At 44.2% G+C, this 19,293-nt stretch overlaps 2 protein-coding genes across 3 annotated transcripts in view; both read left to right on the forward strand.

Moving 5' to 3' along the window:
• The first annotated feature begins 541 nt into the window (after positions 1–541).
• Positions 542–6,881, forward strand: myclb (MYCL proto-oncogene, bHLH transcription factor b). The gene is made up of 3 exons (XM_020090846.2): positions 542–870; positions 1,450–2,157; positions 3,709–6,881. The coding sequence occupies exons 2-3, from the start codon at positions 1,515–1,517 to the stop codon at positions 4,500–4,502; spliced, it is 1,437 nt and encodes a 478-aa protein (XP_019946405.1). The 5' UTR covers positions 542–870; positions 1,450–1,514; the 3' UTR covers positions 4,503–6,881.
• Positions 6,882–7,510: 629 nt separating this feature from the next.
• Positions 7,511–19,293, forward strand: part of trit1 (tRNA isopentenyltransferase 1) — a 33,927-nt gene continuing 22,144 nt past the window's right edge. Inside the window, exon 1 of one of the 2 annotated variants that reach the window (XM_069515877.1) lies at positions 7,511–7,732. In XM_069515877.1, the coding sequence (XP_069371978.1) occupies positions 7,574–7,732 (159 nt within the window). In that variant the 5' untranslated portion in view covers positions 7,511–7,573. The remainder of the gene's footprint in view (positions 7,733–19,293) is intronic. The other variant, XM_020090343.2, reaches the window with a different exon arrangement.

Consider the following 19,293-nt stretch of genomic DNA (forward strand, 5'->3'; position numbering starts at 1 on the left):
TCCATCAGCAGACAGACAGAGAATTATGGAGTTATTAGACTGATTCATTACAGACAGCCTAACCGAAACCATGTCCCCAACTTTAACCATGACCAGTTCATACCTAACCATAACCTAAGCACTATTCACATCTTAACCTTAATCGGGATCTCAGAAATGATATCTTAGCTCATTCAGCTTCAGTCGCCATGAGGTGTAATGGTCCTGACAAGGTCAGAGCTTGTGCTAGAAAAGGTCCTGAAGATAGAAACACTCACACACACACACACACACACACACACACACGCTCACACATCAGTAATGCTGCATGATAATTATACACACAGGTGCTGGTGCTATTGCATAAGTGTGGTTGAAGCCCCCTCCCCACCTACATGCACACACACACACACACACACACAGAGATGCACGTTGTTATCATGTCTGCATAATTATTGCAAAAGCAGAACAGTGTCATCTTATGAAATCAGTGTCACATAACCCCCTCCTCCTCCTCCCCCCTCTCTCTCATAACTCTCCCTCTGCGTCTCCCTCATCCCTATTTTTTTGTGAGCTGCGCCTTTAAACAGTAGGTGTGGCTCCACTACTACGACCCGCCTTTTATGCATAACAGCCAACTCTCCTTCTCCTGGATCACATAGTGCAGCAGTCTGCAAAGAAAAGTGACCACAGGAGGAGCCCTGTCTCTGTGTGTGTGCAGCCCCTCTGCGACTGAACAGACTCATTAACCTCAATTCCACCACTGAAGAGGAAGGCGGAGGAAAAAAAACTCGCGTATTTCAAGAATCGTTGTGCGCGCTGCGTAATTGTGGACGCGTAAAAATCGCGGATCTATGAGGGCGCAGGCAGGTTTCTCACTTTCAGCAGCAGGTAAAACTATTTTTTTAATTGTCTCTTATTTTGCAGAAAGTTCCCCCATGCGAGGATGTTACTGCACAAGCCCGGGAGGAGAGTTTTTACTGTTCATGCGCTTGGAGTGATTTGGTTTTACGCAGATTTCAGTTAATTAAACGACCTGCGCTTTTTCTCCTCTCTCCTCCTCTGTCGCAGCTGATTTCTTTGAGCTTGATACGGAGTTGAACCGAGGAGGAGCCTCAAACACTACTCTACACAGACTCCTCTTTTCTTTCTGAGCAGGTTCATTGGCACCGGACAAGACAGGACTGGGGATACCTGTCCATCCAATTAATCTATTTCCGTCTAATTTAATCACCCTGTGCTTTGTGCTGAGCAGTCACCCCCCCCCCCCCCCCCCCCCCCGTGTCACAGTGGAGCAAGCTACTAAAACACTGTTATGTAATAAAACACTGTTGCGAAACTTGAACTTCTCCGCTGCAACACAAAGTAGTTTAACTTTAACTGCGCTGTATTTACGCACAGAGCTGTTTGTATGTGCCACTCTGGGGATTACTGTGCTCAGTTCTCATGTTGGCTCTCTATCCTCCGCAGACCGAGGGAACAGGGAGTGATTCACCCCCACCACGCCCCCCTCCAGCCGCCAGCCTGCAGACCCCATGCCGGGCATTAGCTCCGCCGCGCCTCGTTATGAAAGCTGGGACATGGACCACCTCGACCACTACCAGCACTATTTCTACGACGACCACGACCCGGACGAGGATTTCTTCAAGTCCACGGCGCCCAGCGAGGACATATGGAAGAAATTCGAGCTAGTGCCGACCCCGCCCATGTCCCCAGTGCGGGCGGTCGAAGGGTCGAGCCGGGTCGGGATGCTGTGCCCGTCTCTCGGGGACAAGCTGGAGTGGTTCTCACAGGTCCTGGGGCAGGAGGACGAGCAGCAGCAGGAGCTGCCCTTCAAGCTGACCGCGACCAACGACTCCTTCGGGAACCTGAGCTCCATCATCATCCAGGACTGCATGTGGAGCGGCTTCTCGGCCGGCCAGCAGCTGGAGAGAGTTGTGGCGGAGCGCTGCGCCTCCTGTCCCGGGACGGCGGCGGCAGTGGCGGCCACCGCGAAAGTCGCAGCCGCGTCTGCAGTCGCGTCCCCGGGGAGGATGCAGTGTGGCCCCGCCGACACGCCAGCCCTCAGCGGCTTGGCGGCGGACTGTGTGGACCCCGCTGCGGTGCTCACTTTCCCGTTAACCGGGGGATGCAAGAAACAAGTGTCCTCCGGTTCCGAGTCTCACACCGACTCATCAGGTCAGTAACAGATTAAATACACATGGTGTGAACCATGTGTCCAGCTTTTCTGTGACTTCTAGTTTGATGGAGTGAGCTGCCTTCTTATATCCTCCTCTGTGTCCCTGTGATTTGTTACATTTAGCATTCTTGCACTGGGGTTCTGGTGGTATGTGGTGGCATTCCTGTCTCCTGCAGTCAGCATTTTTGCTGTGGTTGGCCCCTCTCTGGCAGTGAGGGCTGGCATGGCACATGACTGCATTGCGTTACCTTGGTGCATTCAACACATGCTTCCAGCCCAGAGAGTGACACGCCCATTGAAACATCTGCTGCCTGGCAGGGCTCCAGCAGACCAGCTGCTACCTCTCCCTGTTCCTCCAGTTTGACTTATGAGAACAATATTCTCTCCACACCCCCTGCCTCCAAGATGACAGCATTACAATTATGAAAGTTGCACATTATTGGGAACTTTCTTTATGTAACCAGGAGGGGGAAGGAGAGGAAAAGAAAGGCAACCCTTTTTACTCTACATTTCCCCTGCACCCAGACCTACTTGTTTCCATTTTCCCCTCTGTGAACCCATATGATTGGTTTCAGTATGTAGGCTGCCATGTGATGTTGAGCTGGGACCATGCATAATGGTGCTCGGAATGTCACAAAGGGAACTTGTTGCTGCATTCCTCCACTCAACAGGCTGCATCGCCAATTGTGTCAGTGGGTGGATTTGGTCCCAGCCAGCCGGGCACTGTGAATAGAGCGGGATTAGCCGTTTAGGAGGTCGGCTGGGCCTGCAGAATTCTTTGACGTGAGGCAGTATTTAACAAGGCATATAGTGTGGGCTCTGAAGAAGAGGAGAATGAGCAAATCATAAGAAATCAACCTCTGCTTAATCCCCAGTAAAGAGCCTCTGTAGGGCAACTTGTTCCGTATGCGTGGTAATGTGAGATGTTATCTTTTGTAATATAAATGCTGTTGAAAATAATAGACAGGCACCCCCCCCTCCACACCCCTTTATCTATCCCCTCTTTATTGTGCTATTCATGCAGAGATTTCACTTTCTGAGCAGTCGAAGGAGGTTCAGTTACTTTAAAAAGTGACTTCACAAAAGCATTGAAATCCTCCCAAGACTCTCGTCAGCTGGCGGGAACGAAGTCGATAAGATCTTTCCTTATGTTTTATACGCCCACCTCCACCAAATACAGCAGCAAATGGTTTATTAAATGTGTGAATATTAGTCAGCTTGTTTTAGTTTTCACCTTGGTGCTTTTTAACCTGCTCCATCTCTTGCCACTCGTCCTCCACATGAATGAATAGAGAGACTTTCCACTGCAGTGAGGACCTCACAGCATTAGTGAGAGTGTGTATTTTGGTGTGTGTGAGATCACGCAGGTTTCATGAGGTAGTGTGCTTTTCATTTTTACAGAAGCAGTTAAAGTGTTTAGGAGTCAGAGGGCCAGAGAGAGCTACTATCCAGTGGCAGGACACGCTCTTTAAATGCCCAATATCTAAACCACATGTTTTCTTTTCCTCTAGTAAAACATTTTCTCTAATAGTTTTCTTTTGCTCTTTCAGATGATGAAGATGACAAGGATGAGGATGAAGAGGAGATCGACGTGGTGACGGTGGAGCACAAGCAACAGCAGCGAAAACCTCGTCGACTGGTCAATACCCGTAAACCCGTGACCATAACGGTGCGGGCTGACCCCCTTGACCCTGGCATGAAGCGTTTCCACATCTCCATCCACCAACAGCAGCACAACTACGCTGCCCCATCCCCAGACAGTCTCCCCACGCCAGCAGAACCTCCTCGCAAGAGGGTCCGGCAGGAGGCCTCCACCCAGGCAACCCCGCCCCACCAGAACCCTCACTACCACCAGCCCCGGCCCGGCCACACCCCTCTGAACTTAGACAGAAAGTCTCATGTAACCTCGGCCGGGTTGAGGTCCGAGTCGCCAAACTTCTGCGCCTCCTCTCCTACCTCCTCCATGTCGCCTTCATCCCCTCCCTCCTCCTCTCCCTCCTCTTCTTCCTCCCATCCCCAAAGCTCCCCCTCAAAGCCCCACTTCTTCTCCCACCTCTCCAGCCCCCAGTCCTCCGACTGCGAGGACACAGACAAGCGCAAAGCGCACAACTTCCTCGAGCGCAAGCGACGGAACGACCTGCGCTCGCGTTTCCTGTCACTGCGGGACGAGATCCCAGGCTTGGCGGACTGCCCCAAGACGCCCAAGGTAGCGATCCTGACGCGAGCCACGGAGTACCTGCAGCAGCTGCACGCCAGCGAGCGACAGAAGACTCAGGAGAGGAAGCATCTGAAAGCCAGGCAACTGCAGCTGCTGCAGAGGCTGGCGCAGCTCAAACGCTCCTGAGTGCCAGGCCGTCACCACACACCTACACTCACAGAACTCAATGGGACTACATGAAGGAGAAAAGACACTAATGTTCACTTTGAGTTTGTCACTTTTGGAATAGTGCGGGTGGATATTTGTTTTTGTTTTGTCTTCTGTTTTCTATTTTTGTGGTTTGCACATTAGCTACTGAGTGATTGACAAGGCCACAAGCCGGTGTGGACAGCAAGCTAGGGATCGATCTAATGAGGAATCTTATGGGCAGATGAATAATTTCAGTGTAGATTTGTCAAAGTGGTATTTTCCCCCTTAATGATAATGTTCTTTTGCTTGCTACTGGAAGGTCTGCTGTGAACCCAACAGCTTCTAGTTGCTGCATCTGTGCTGTTTAACTGCTGCATGGTCTGGTCTGACATCTCCCTGTGATAGTTGTTGCCACGTCTCCTCTTTCTCTCAATCTGAAGAGCCCCCTAGATGTTCTTTCTCCTTCAAACGTGTGCTTTGTTATCTTGTTTTCCATTTACCATCAATTTCCCCTCATTCTCTGTAGCATCTAACCTCTTCCCTGCTGATACTTTTTCTTTCCTCTGCCCCCCCATTGGCAGGTCGTTTCTATCTTTATTCCTGCTGATAATGGAGATGTAGGGGGCTTTAGTGGGACTGTACTGACCCATGCAACAGTAACATTACAACTGGATGGACACGGTATGCCCAACACCTCCTGAAATAGCTCAGGTTAAGTCCTGATGTCTGTGCCTGCCACTGACCCCACTTGTTGAGTTTTTTTTTTTGCCAGCAGCACTTTTGCCCACAGTAACCGCCTGTTGTGTAGCAGTATTTGGAGAAAATGAAAACAACATGTTGCCATGCAGGCATTGTTTTGAGATTCATCATATTTTTCAAGCAACAATCTGCAAAAAAATGTGTGAAAATGTAGATTTCACACTCGTATTGTTGCGTGATGGAGACCAGCCAAAGGGTGAATGTCCGCTTGAGTTAATTAACCAAAAGAAACTCTTAGAGAGCAGCTTAAATTTAATCTGTATGTCAGAGATGCCAACTTTTGCTTTGAGATGAAGCCCACTGAGTTCCAACAGTACATTTCCTTTTTTGTTTTCTGCATTTGATGTGATGCCTTTAGAAGCCTTTCAATGTATTTAGACTATACTGTTGGATGTTATGTATATAGTACCCTTACTGTACAGTCCCTTCCAAACCAAAACCAGAGCTGTCTACTATTCATCCTAGTTTTTGTTTGGGCCTTGTGTAACTGACACCAGGGCCAGGCTTGCTGGCTTTTCAAAGATAACTCAAAGCTTCTATTTTTGTTAAAAAAAATGATTATGAGAAAAAAAAAAAGAGTCAAAATAAAACACTCACTGAACATTGATCACACTAGCCACTTTGTCACACAATTTTCTTTTTTTTAAAATGCCTACTTGTTTTCAATACTTTTTCTGTCCTTCTGGGTGTCTTTATTTGTATAAGTCGAGAGTTGACAAAAAGTTTTATACTATATTTTCCTACCGAGTTGTGTTTCAGTGTGTGCTAATTACTATTTTTTGTTATGTAGCTGGCAGGGGCTCTACTGGTGGATTATGTGCTGAAAATTGGTGAGTAAGGTGCTTTCTCTGGCTCTCCGTCTGGATTGGAGAGCACCTGAAAGCTCCTGGACTCACTGTAACCGTAGTGCTCTCGTAAATCTGGCGTGGTGGGCTGCTTAAGAGGATCTACCGATTAAACTTCTGTCTCTATGTAGCCTTTAGTGACCTTAATGTTACTGCTTTCTCTGCTCTTTTTTGAAAGCCTGGTGCTTCCTATTGTCCCATAAGCCATGCAACAGAACACTGTAGCTCTGGAGCTAGTACTGTAAATGACTCTATCACAGCGAGTAGCATCGTACTCCCCTGCTCTTGTCAGTACTCAGGAAACCCTGTCATCTGTAGCTCTTGCGAAAAGCCCCTAGACTGTTCTTGAGGAGAATCAAACTTTAAATGTGTGCGTGTGTATATAGCATAACCTCAGAAACCACCCTTAGAGATGAGAAGATTTGTTCAAAGGATCCATGTACTTGGTTCGTGATATCATCATTAAAATTTCACTCTTTCCTCTTCTTTCAAAAACACCGCTACTTAATTCAGCACAAACCACCAGTAGCCCTGATTTATTAATTTTTTTTACAATAGGGTGCACCCTTCAGCAGTGGTCTGCCCTGTATTTTTTTTTTTTTAATCTTATTCGTTTGGTAGCAGTGGACATTGTTTGCTATACTTTGGGAGTTATGGTGATTTTTGGAGCCTTGTCTCAGCACTTTGTTTTTTCTGTACCTCATAAGCCTCTATGTATGAAGAGTAAGTCAGAAAATTAATAAATTTCATGGTTTGACATCATAAATTAAAATGCTTTGTCGTCTCTGTTTGTCCCTTTTCACACACACGCACAAGAATAATAATCCTTATCTCGCTACATCAAATGAGATGGTACACATCCATGTGTTATTTCCTAAATACATTTAGAACATTCAAATCCCAACATCAGAGTGCCAGTCTCGTTGTTTTGTTCTCATTTGCTTCCCATAAAAATCCACCTGTATGAGTGAGTGCACATCTCCCCCCTCCGCCATTTGTTCTGAGCAGCCTCCAATGTAACACATCCTGGCATCTTTGCCATGGCAACAAGCATCTTTGCTGGCAGCTGCAGAGCTCAGACAGTTTCCATAGAAACCATACCAACTCCTCACTCTGCAGTCTTTCCTGTTAGCACACATTGTAAATGTTATCCACCATCTGAAGTGGTCACAAATGCAGCAACAAGGAAAGTGTTCTGACATCTTATTGGCCGATTTTCTATTTTTTTTTAACTCTACTGGTTTTAATCTAGTCAAACTGAAGGTGAAGCAGCAGGAGCCAATCAGAGCGTGATGTGCATCATGAAGATAAAAACAATCTATCTCGTCTGAAAACGAATGACCCGCCCCTTTGCTTCCTCCACAAGTTGCCTCAGTAACGGCTGCCTGTTGCCTGGTAACAGAGCCCACCTCTTGATTCTGCTCCGGCTGCGCATGCGCGGCGACGTCACAAGGCAGCGGCATCATGGCGGCGTCCACTCGCAGCGTGCAGGCCGCTGTTCGGAGAGCGACGGCCCCGGCTTTGGTGGTGATTTTGGGAGCCACCGGCACCGGCAAATCCAAGCTGGCGATGGAGATTGGAAAGCGGCTCCGGGGGGAAATAATCAGCGCCGACTCCATGCAGGTAGGAGCCGTGACACGAGGGAAAGGCGCAGGGAGACCTTGACATGGCAGCCACCGTGCTCTGGATGACTCCGATGGTTGATATAAAGCGAGTTCAACGTGTGATTTGTAGTCGCAGTAATGCAGATTACAGGAAGTCTAAATATCACTGCGTCACTAACACACCAGAGTAAATGTTCATCACACACACAGACTGCACGAGTCGTATCCAGCACCTAACACCACTGATCTCATGGGGCATGAGTCCAAACGGCCTACAGGAGGCTGCAGGGACGTGACAGCTGAACATCAACCGCACACATGATCCAAACAACTACACGCAACAGACTTTCTGAGATCAGCTCAGATGCAATGCAGTCACATGAGGTAACAGTACAGTGACTTATCTCAGAATACACACATAAGAGAAGTCTGTGCACATTAAACAAGTCAGATCAACTATTAATGAGTCCTCCACTGAGTGTCCCTCGCATGTGTCTTTGTAAATGTCCCAGCTGCTCTGATACTCACATCTCTTATGATATGGATCAGCTTTAAGGCTGTGATTTGTATTGTCAACATGAATCCCATAAGAAGTTTAGATTCAAAGTTTCATCCTCTAATCAAATTGTGTCTGTTGTAAAGATTTGCAAAGGAAAATATATAAAAAATAAATAAGCAACTATGTAAAAAAATATTAATACAAGCAGAAGAGGTATTTGATCAAATGTAAGTTAACACAAGTCAAGCTAGCGAGAGTGTAAAGAGCATATATTGGCAGTAAAGTGACTGATCTGTGTATAGGTATAAGTATGATTAATATGAAGCTTAAAGGTTCAGTGTGTAAGATTTAGGTGAAAGGGTTCTATTGATAGAAATGTAACATAAAATAATCCTGGTGATGTTTTCACTTGTGATTTTCATCTTAATTGTACAAATTGTTGTTTCCTCTACCCTGGAATGGGTCCTTTGTATTTCAATCCTTTATTTTTATATCAGGAGTGGGTCCTCTCAACGGAGCACGCCATGTTCTTTACAGTCGCCCGAAAAGGACAAACTAAACACCTTTTTAGATTTTATGTCAACTGAAGGCTACCACAGGTTCCCTTTCATGTTTGGAAGGGGAGGGTGAGGTGAGGGGTGTTCAGCTGCAACATGCAACTTCACCACTAGATGACACTAAATTCTACACACTGAACCTTTAAGGTGCGATTTTTCTTGTTTGAAAACAACGTTTAATTGTCAATCTTACATGAAAAATGTGTTCAAAACAGTTGATACTACTCAGACAAATGTGTGGATTTTATACATTATAAACAGAACACTAAGCATTTCTGATACAATATACAGCATGAAAAATAAATAAGATAACACTAAAACATTTATGGTTATAGATGACTAGATGACTAATTTGCAATCAAAAATGCAATTAAAAAAATGTTTCTGCAGAATGGCATCAGGTGGTAGTTGTGTAGTGATACTTTGATAAAAGTGTGTAACATGAACTGCAGATGTTGCACAGAGAGATTTGAATGATCATTAGTGTTATTTAAGAAAAAAACCCTGTAGATACTGACAAATGTTAAATACAACTTTTATAAAATGGGCCTCAGCATGACTTTTTGGGATGTGTTTAATACGTAGATTGCAGTTGATGCAAGTGTGTGTGTGTTTGTGTGTGTGTGTGTGTGTGTGTGTGTGTGTGTGTGTGTGTGTGTGTGTGTGTGTCTGTGTCTGTGTCTGTGTCTGTGTGTGTGTGTGTTAAAACTGTCATGCTTGCATCACCTCACTCTTCTCTTGCTCAGCTCTGCTTTCCCTTGTGGTTCTCAGGCTCTGTTGCCACAGCAACCAGAGGGCGCGTACACAAAGACAAGGTTGGATACTGGTTTGAGTCTGGGTCACCTTAGAGCCGCATAATGTCACATGCACTCACACACACACACATAGACAAACACACCCTTCAGTTGATCCAAATCTGTGTCCGGTAGTGGTTTGGTTTCACCGACTGCAGGTTTATTTCTCCTGCCTCAGCACCACCTTCCTGCCACTTAGTGTGAATTGTCCTTGAGAGTGTGTGTCCCTGTGGGGAGCAATTCTTCCAGCAGTCACCTGGTACTGGGTAAACTGGGTTACGCTAATAACATGTCAGCCCAGAATATCTCAACCAGCAGCAGCTCTGGTGGAGAGAAACAGTGGCCTAGTTGCAGCACAGCAGCTCCAGCCTGTCCCCGCAGACCTGTTGCTACCCTCTTGTTGGTGCGTGTGATGGCGACAGAGACGTGTAGACACAGAGTGAGTGAGAAAGAGACTGCTTATGTGAGAACGAGGCTGTGTATAGGCTAGAGCTGGCCTGTGTTGTCTTTGGGATAGGAAACAGTCTGGTCTTGTTTGGGAGAAAGCAGCATTGTGCTGAGCTGGTGCATATTCAGCTCCGCGCTACGCCAGCCCAGCAGCTGATGGTGAATGGGCACGCTGTGGCCACTGGGAAGTGTCCATTGTCCCGCGGAGAATTGGTTCCCACACTCCCTAACACTCCTATTGTGTTATCATCGATCCCCCTCTCTCCTCCTGCCCCTGGCCCATGCCCCCAACCCACAGTTCATTGGACATGCAAGGGGATATTATTCACTCATTAAAAGAACATGCTATCTATGGCACACACACACACAGTGCTGTGCTGTACTGTCATTGAATGAGGCTCTGCCAAAGTAGTGTAAACCCCCATGGCTTCCAAACTGGGGTCTGAGGAACAACAGGGGGTCCGTCAGAGGCTTCCAGCTAAACTGTCACGGGTCTTTCACTCCAGAGAAGTTTGAATTATGGGAAAAAGTGAGCATCTTTGTCCAATTTAAATTTGTCACCCACAGTAAAATGATCTCACTTGGTATCCACAAGTCTAACATGAATAATTATTGAAAGTCTTACACACAGAATCGGTGGTTTCTGTGCACCATATGAGATGAAGAGATGAATCCAGAACTGGGTTAGTAGTACAGTACATCACATCCTTTACTAAATTTAACTGCACTCACTGCCCTTTTACATTTCATTTCCTCATGATCTTTTTCTTGTACAGTTTTTATATGAGATTTACAAACACATCGGTATCTGCATATATATTCGCTGACATGGAAACAGTGGGGCAAATTTTATGTTTTTACTATATAAGCAATAACTGTAACTCCTCTGGCTTCAAACCAAGTGGTATAAGGATTTATATAATTTATTAATTCAATATTAAAAGCCTACAGTCAAGGGTAACAACTTGAGATATGTTTTTTGGTACCACATTAAGGTCACAGGTTACTGCTGCACTGATTATTTGAATCTGAGCTTTTGATGGGCTGATATCATTTGTTAAAGTGTGACCTCAGGAGAGGGTGATTTATTAAGCTGCTGCTCACCGACAACGCTTGCAAGGCATTATTGGTAATGAGAGGCGGTTGACACAAGCTGTGACAGTAAGGATAGAGTGAGTGCACTTCAGTGGTGATTCATGCTCAGACTGAAACATTAGATCAGTGTGCTCAAAGCCGTGTTCATCGTTCATATACGCTGCCTTGTGTACATCACTGTAGTGAAATGTTCAGCTCCCTGTCTCACTGCCCATACAGGTGATTCTGTGTGCTTTAGCTAAGGACGATACACAGCAGCTACTTTATGGTACAGTACGATGCGTTTCTTACAGTGCGGATTAAGTAAGTATTAAGATTCTGTAATGTTTGTTTTAATATAGATTCAGTTGCATTTATGAACAAAGTAGAAGTCAAATATCAGATATTTAGCTCTCTCTGGTGTTCTGAATCGCATTGGTAAGAGTTTTAAAGAAAAACTGAAACTTTTGTATAACGTTGTATGGATCATTACAAGACCTTTCATCAGTAATGCAGAGTGAGTATTCAATTGTGAGTTAATCGGCTAAATCACACAAAATCACCAGAGCAATTTATTTAATACTAAAAGATTTGAATCACCCAACATTTTCCACTCTTTAAGCAAAGGTTGTGCCGATTATGGTTTTTGTGCATGAGCAGATTTGTAATGTGCTAACTTTTAACAAAATAAAATTGTTTTAGTACAGGGTGTAAAAAGGGGGTGGGCCTGTGTGTTGGCAGGTCTTTGGAGTAATTTACTAAAGGGGCCATCAGAGGCCCTAAAGGGCAATTTAACAGGTCATGCACAAGCATAGACCATTAGGGTGCATTAGTTTGTGGAACTATTGGAAGTATTGGTGGCCAGTGACCTCTGCTTCATGCGTGTATGAAAGAAGAAGCTGTCGTAAAGGGAGCATGAGCACAGCAAGTTCTGAGAAGGCAGAACATTTGTAAGGCTTATTCATTTACTGGTGAATGTGAGAAACGTGCACTGACAGTATGGAAGCTGTCACACTGGTCCTTGTAGCGCCATTAAATTAGAATCAAGGAGGAAAGAGCTCATTTTTAAGTTGTAAATTTGATGGTCATGCTTTAACTGTTCTGACGCTTAAAGGTTGTGCTTATTATCAGCCACACACACACACACACACACACACACGCACACACACACACACACACACACACACACACACACACACACACACACACACACACACACACACACACACACACACACACACACTTGCATCAACTGCAATCTACGTATTAAACACATCCCACATTCAAAAACTGTGCAGCTATGTGTTATATCCCTCTAATACGCTCTCAGTCATCCCTCCTCCTCTCTCTCTTTCTGTGCATATCTCTTCGTCTCTCTCTCTCTCTCTCTGTCTCCTCCTCCCTCTGTCTCTCTATCTGTCTGGTGTGGCTATGACCTGTCTGGGCTTTGACGTATCTGTTTGTATTGTAACTGAGGTGATGCTGCCGCCTCCCACATACGATTTATGATGCATCTTTTTAAGTGATCTAAGCCTGTGTAGGAGCAAGCCAAAAAACAGAGCTGATGAACTGTTATTTCTGTTGCATGTATGTGTCTGTGTGTTTGCGTGCACTAGCGTTTGTGCGCAGTCTGCGGGTGTGGTGATGCGGTCACCGCTACTGTAAAGTGGCGAGGGAGAGGAGGATGGCAGGATGGTGGACGAGGAAGAGGAAGGGTGGGTGGGGGGTGGGGGTGCAAAGCCATGAATGATTTATTAGTCTGGCATTACTGGGCCATTCCCCACAGAGGGAAGAGAGAGGAGGATGGAGGGATAAATTGTTGAAGGATGCTGCCTTGAGTGGGAAGGATAGAGGGGGGGGGGAGAAAAAAACATAAAGGCAGAAAGGTGGAAGAAAGGGATTCAGAGAGGAGGATATAAATGTAGAGCCAGCTTACAGTTTGTCTGTCGGGCTGTGTCCAGGGGTCAGACTAAGGACAAATTGTTCAGTCTTCCTCTCTGCACCAGGGCTGACCTACAACAACTGACCCGGCTATTGTTTGTGATCACGGCTCTCAGCATGTCGGCTTTTTACACCATTGAATTGTTCATGTAAATGTCACAAGTCAAGGGCAAATTTGAGGGAGCTGAAAATGATCCTACTAATTAATGGAAATGGTCAGTATTTATCTATTTAATTTATTATATTTTACAGTCCCTCAAAGTGCTGTACAGTACATGTGACATTTATCCGTTCACACACATTCATAGAGCGCTTCTATGTGCAGGCACCAACATTGTGGTCAATTGGCAACCTGCTCTACCTCTTGAGCCACAGCTGCTTAGCCAATGGGCCAATCAGACCATTATCTTTCTCCGATTCTAATTCTCAAACTCGGATTATTGTCTGATACAAAGTACCAGTGATCCTTTTTCCACCGGAACATACAGGGTGTGGCCTCGTATCGATAAAAGCTTTATGTTTCATTGGCTCACAAAGTCTCTTTGGTTTAGATTTGTTTGGCCAATTAATTAGGTACATTGTTGGCACTGATACCACTGGATCAGCATCACTGTTACATCAGTGTAACACAACACTCCAAGGTCTGCTTCATCTCCTTTTTTGGCTTTCTCTGAATCTTATTATATGTCTCAATGAGTGTTTGTTCTCTCCGTCTCTTTCTTTTTTCCCCCTCACTCCTCTATCTCTCTTGCCCTCCTTTCTTTTTGCCATGACCTCCCCCTCTGTCCTTATTTATGTGGCAGAGGAACAGCTGTCTCGTGCAGGGCGAGGTTGGCCAGGCAGGCCTGCCGGCTGCAGGCTCCGTAGAGCTCGAACACTGAGCTCATTGTCTCACTCTCACACTCACACATAGACATTCCTCTCTTCTTGCACACCAGCCACACCGTCACCGCAGTTCTCACCCATTCACATCCATTTGAAAGCAGGACAGGATAGAGTAGGCAGCTGAACCCACATTCGCCGGGCTTCCATTCAAGTGTATTAATGGGAATTATGACATTTGCAATAAGCTGAGTGTGATGAGCAAAGTTGCAAAAAAATGCCCTCGTATTTTCAAAAACCTTCCAGAAAATGCTCCTTTTAATGTCTTTTTTTTTTATTGGTAAAAATGTGACAACACATGGAGGCTACATCCAACACTACTACAGTCTACACCTCAGAGTTTTCAAACTAAAATGGAGACAGCATCCTTTCTAAACTCTAAAGTACTGAGGACGCCAAGTGTACCCGTAGCAGTCAATGCATTTTCAATAGAAAACTTGTGGAGTGTGGATGTAGCCTAAGACTGGAACATTTATGGTTTCATCTCTTTGTAGTTTAGAGCTGCCTGTAAAAATATCTGTCCTCCTACAAATCTTGTGCATAGCTCATTGTTCATTAAAACTGCTAAGTGCAATTCCTTGTTTGGTCTTCAGATAGAATGAAAAATGACCACTATTAACTGCAACCAAACAACTCAAATCACTACTAATAAATTTTTCCTTCAGGTGAAGTAACATCGTGTAGACGCCTGGTTCTGCTCTGTCTCGTCATTTTATTGTTGTAGCATAAAGAATATGGATCTATGGATCTGTCTGTTTCTATATGCATATGTAACGTTGAGCATAAATGAGCCTTTATAATACTGATGCAGATCCTTTTAGTTATTGAATCTTTCAGAATCTTACTGAAGAAAACGCTCAGTTACTCGCCCACCCTCCTCCTTTATTGTGACATCTTCTTTCACACGTAAACATGATAAGTTGTGTTGATTTTTATCTGATTCCTGTGAGCTGTAACATCACAGCAATTTGTAGCTCATTTCCTCCACCTCTACTCTGAGGCTTAATTTATTTCTCATCTTCCCTCTCATTTGCAGCTTCCCCTCAAAGCATTTTTCTCTTCACCTCTTCCACTAAAGTCACTTTTAATTTTTTTTCAGATTTACACACCTGAAGTCTTTTGCGTTGTCTTGGTTAAGGCGAAAGCAAAACCATCACAGTATGTTTTGTTACTCTCTCACACGAGAACACCTAAATGTACATTAGGGAGTGGTTACATAACGATTAGCTGCTTGTTCTCACTGGCAGGAGGGGGGAGGAACGATAGAAGAGACTGCCACTCCCCACTCAGCTTTCCTCTGGGAAAAAAAGGATGAAAATTGAAAAGAGTAAAAATAACAACAGATAATATTAGACATGCAATGGTAAAACCTAACAAAACAAAAGACACAAGAATGTAATTTTGCCTTTTTATGGACTTTAGTCATTGTCCTTAGACACAGCAGTTGACATAATCTCATCATGAGGTCCATTTAGTTCCATAGCTTTCAGTCGTATCACATAACAGCTTTCTTTGGTAGATGGAGTTTGCCTGGTTGTCCTAAAATCTAGATTTTCAAAGCCTTTTAAAGTGCTCAGAAAAGTGTGAACTTGAATTAGTCTGCAATTCCATGAAAACTGGGCATTTCCATCTTTTGATGAAGGTCATATGATGGGACTGAAACTCCAAGACTCAATGGGCCACGCGGTGGGGGTTTTGTAAACTTCTGAAAAGTTGTGAGTGTATGTTATAAAGAGAGCCTTTGTCTTCCCACAGTGTGGGGAGCAAGTGTGTTAATGTCAGAGGTGTGTGGCTCTGAATGAGAGACACATGACCCTTACTCAGTGGCTTGCGCTCTTTTAATACGTCTTTCACACACACACGCGATATCACTCTCTGTTTCTTAGCATCTCTATCTGGCTTTCTCTCACCATATTTCTGTATTCTGTGTGGGGGTGGGGGTGGGTGCGTGTTTGTGGGAGAGCAGTCAAGAGAGAGGAAGGATGGTTGTGCTGGATAGTGTGTGCAAATTTGTCAGGGAGCATCCTGTTCTCTGTGTGCTCTTATGTCCTCTTCTCTCTCATCCTCTCCCACACTGTTGTTCTCCATCCATCCATCCATCCATCCATCTATCCATCCCTCCCTCCCTCGTCTGACAGTGGTGTCGTGCAGAGAAGCAGTGAATAATTCACCAGGCTGGGTTGTTCCGCCCTGCCGTGCTCCACACTTTCGGCGTGCTGTGGTGCTGAAGAACATTTGGCGAAGTACACGCAACCCACACACACTGTCTCCAAGGATACGATCAATAACTAGCGCACAGTTACACTAATTACCCAGTGCATGTATGTAGAGTTAAACAGTGTTGCTTTGAAGTATAAGATTTAGATGACTGGAAGATGCTTGATAACAAAGTCAGGGTGTATTCGAGAGGATGTGGTCTTGACTTGCACCACAAAATGCTTCCTAAACAAAAAACAAGTTTTTTCTTTCTTTCAGCAATATAATCTTCTTTAGTGAACACAATATTCATGATTCTATGATTTTTTAAAGCTCATGTGAGGTTATAAACAAACTACATCACTGCCTCATGACTTCATAGTAACTACCACTAAGCTCCCAACCTGTAATTTAATTTGGTGCAAGTGTAATCACAATGTGGGTGTAAAAGTGAACTTGTGAGTGGATCTGTTTTTGTTTGGTGTGATGACATTTAATGTTCTCATCAGTCTCTGTTAGAAACCACTTGCAAGCTTTCAAGGAAATCTGGAGTGGGGTATTTACTGATGTATTTTCCTTTGCTGCAGGGAGTAGAGTGTGAAAATACTCTTACACTTGTGTTAACCACAGACCTTATTTCAGACATCTAACCAAACACACATCAAAAATACCCATTGACTTTGTGAAGTGGGAACCAGAAGTGGAAAAAATTGAACTCATTTATTTCTTTTAGCTCTAGATTTTGCAGCACACAATTGCAAACACAGACAAAAGCAGGCAACTTAACAGGCATGTAGCTCAGCATCTCAGAATGCTTTTGTATTTCTTGCAATTGAACATTAATGCAAACTAGTGTCAGTTGCACCTAGTCATGTTTTAAAACATAAAATACGATCGAGTGGAACTTTCTGAAGACCTGTGTGATCAAACATTGTTCTCTATATAATACAGTTAATCTGTGCAGGTCTGAATTTGGTTAAGTTCCCCTGCTTTGTCTGAAACAAAGTTTATTTTTTCAATGATAAATACTTAAAAAGTAGATTACTGAATGTAAACGTTTGGATCAGTCAGGGATAAGGTTGATTAAAATTGTTTTAGCTATTTACAGGCTGAACTAAAATGCGCAAAAATCCTGCAAAGTGATTTCTATAAAAGAATTGCATAGTCTCTCTATGACACTGCCTCCGCTGCTCACTTCTTTCTCTTTCACTGACACACAGACTGCCACACACGCTTACACACACACACACACACAAACAGTGTGATCGAATGCATGCGTAAACTCAGACTTCGTAAAAGCAACAGAATTTGTAAACTTAGATTATGTATGGAGAGCCGGGGGTGACGGCTGGAGATTTGGTTCGATTCGGTCGGCAGTGTGCAGCGCGGATGATAGAGAGAGGAGCTGTGGATTACTGACAGAGAGTGAAAAGTATAAAAAAATATCTTTTACCGTCCAAACACGTGTGATAAGGCCCAAAATTAACTCTGTAAGTGGACTTAGTTGAGCTGTGCATGGAAAACTGATTTGTTTGTGTTTCGTCTTCTGAGTGGCAGCGTTGCACCTTGTCATCATGTGTCGATGTCACAGCTCGCGCACGCATTGAATGATCTGTCAAGCATAACCGCAGCCTCACTCTTCCTTACAACAATTCACTGCATGTTTAGAACCTGGTAAGGAAAAAATGGAGTCATTAGGATCAGGGTATAAAATGGAATATAATGTATGATGTGCCAGACACCATCACATTTGGACTTTGATGACTTTCCACACACCCTGTTGACTGGCATTTCCTAATTCCTGGAGTCTCCATGTCTTTGTTGAAGTCTCTGTGACTGCACAGTTTTAAGACATTGAACGCTCCATAGACACCGTGCACATACAGTTGTGTACTGTGGTCAGGGTGCGCTGTGGCAGTGGGTGTCAGTGGACTGTAAAAAAAATCTATAAAGATTTTATTAGCAATGTCAGTCTCTCTTCCTGTCATTTGAGGGGGAATCTAGTTCTAGGAGTCTGCTGCATGAGTGTTCCCGGACTGAGCTTATTGGAAGTAGTGTAGTCAACTTGTAACAACCATCCCAACCGGAACACCAGAAAGAATAGAAACGTTATAAAACCCCATCACATTTATTATCTTTATATTATCATCATTTTCACTGAGGTAAAAAATTAAGCTCAAGATTTGAGTGACTTCATTCGCTCATCCTCTCATGCTGTAAAGATAATACTTGTGTGTTCATTTGGGGAGTGTGCTTCAGTCCCAACAGTCGAGTGCTTACGATTAAAGGGTCTATATTCCAACTCTGAATTATTGAACAATAGAGCGCTTCACCAAGATTTTTTCCCCCCCAAAAAATCAAGGCTCAATCCAATCAGAAGTTACAGTCCTCTAAAGTGTATGGGAAATTTCTGACTCAGAGGGATTTCATAAAGTTTTCCTGGCAACTCTCTCTCTCTGAGCCACACACATACTTTGAATGGTTGATTGTAGACTACACACAGATGCTCAGCAGGAGACAGGGCTGCAGAGGTGTATTCACATGATAAATGAGGGGAGATGTTTATAATTGGCTATCAACAACATATTGTTGCGCTGGCGTGGTCTTTAATTCATCATTTCATCCCTTGCTATACTTAAACCTGATCCACCAACAGAACTGAACTAAAGAAATTCTTAAATGTGTTAACAACTGGTTATTATAATCTCAGCCACTTCAAAATAAAAGCCTGACAGCGGTTTTCCAGCCCAGGACGTTAACCGCAGATTGTTGTGTGTGTATGAGAATGAAAAACTGACTGTATGACACCCAGCTGATACATCGAGCCTGCCCCGTCACTGGGTGATGTCAAATGAACAGTGGAGGCGTGTATCATCATTTGCAGGAATGCTCAGAGTTGTCTCATCTGTCAAGGATGACCAACGTCGCTCCTCTCTCTATAACAGCCAGATTCTGACACTGACACACACTCTTGTGCACACTCTATCACTAACATTTATTCAATTTTCCTGACCACAATGTTTTACAGTGTTGACCAAGAGGTTATTCTTTCTCGGACAAATCATTCCCGGTACTGTCTTACTCTCAGAGCATATCATTATAGACTTTGGGGCTTTGTTTGCAGTCATCTACTATTATTACCTCCTGTATTTACTGTCATGTATATTCAACTGTTCTACCTGCCTGTGAA

The sequence above is a fragment of the Paralichthys olivaceus genome, chromosome 20 (assembly GCF_024713975.1).
Source record: "Paralichthys olivaceus isolate ysfri-2021 chromosome 20, ASM2471397v2, whole genome shotgun sequence".
NCBI classification, from domain to species: Eukaryota; Metazoa; Chordata; class Actinopteri; order Pleuronectiformes; family Paralichthyidae; genus Paralichthys; species Paralichthys olivaceus.

Coding starts and splice junctions, on each gene's coding strand:
- myclb (XM_020090846.2), top strand. CDS start 1,515: ATGCCGGGCATTAGCTCCGCCGCGCCTCGTTATGAAAGCTGGGACATG. Junction 2,158..3,708: donor GTCTCACACCGACTCATCAG/GTCAGTAACAGA, acceptor TTGCTCTTTCAG/ATGATGAAGATGACAAGGAT.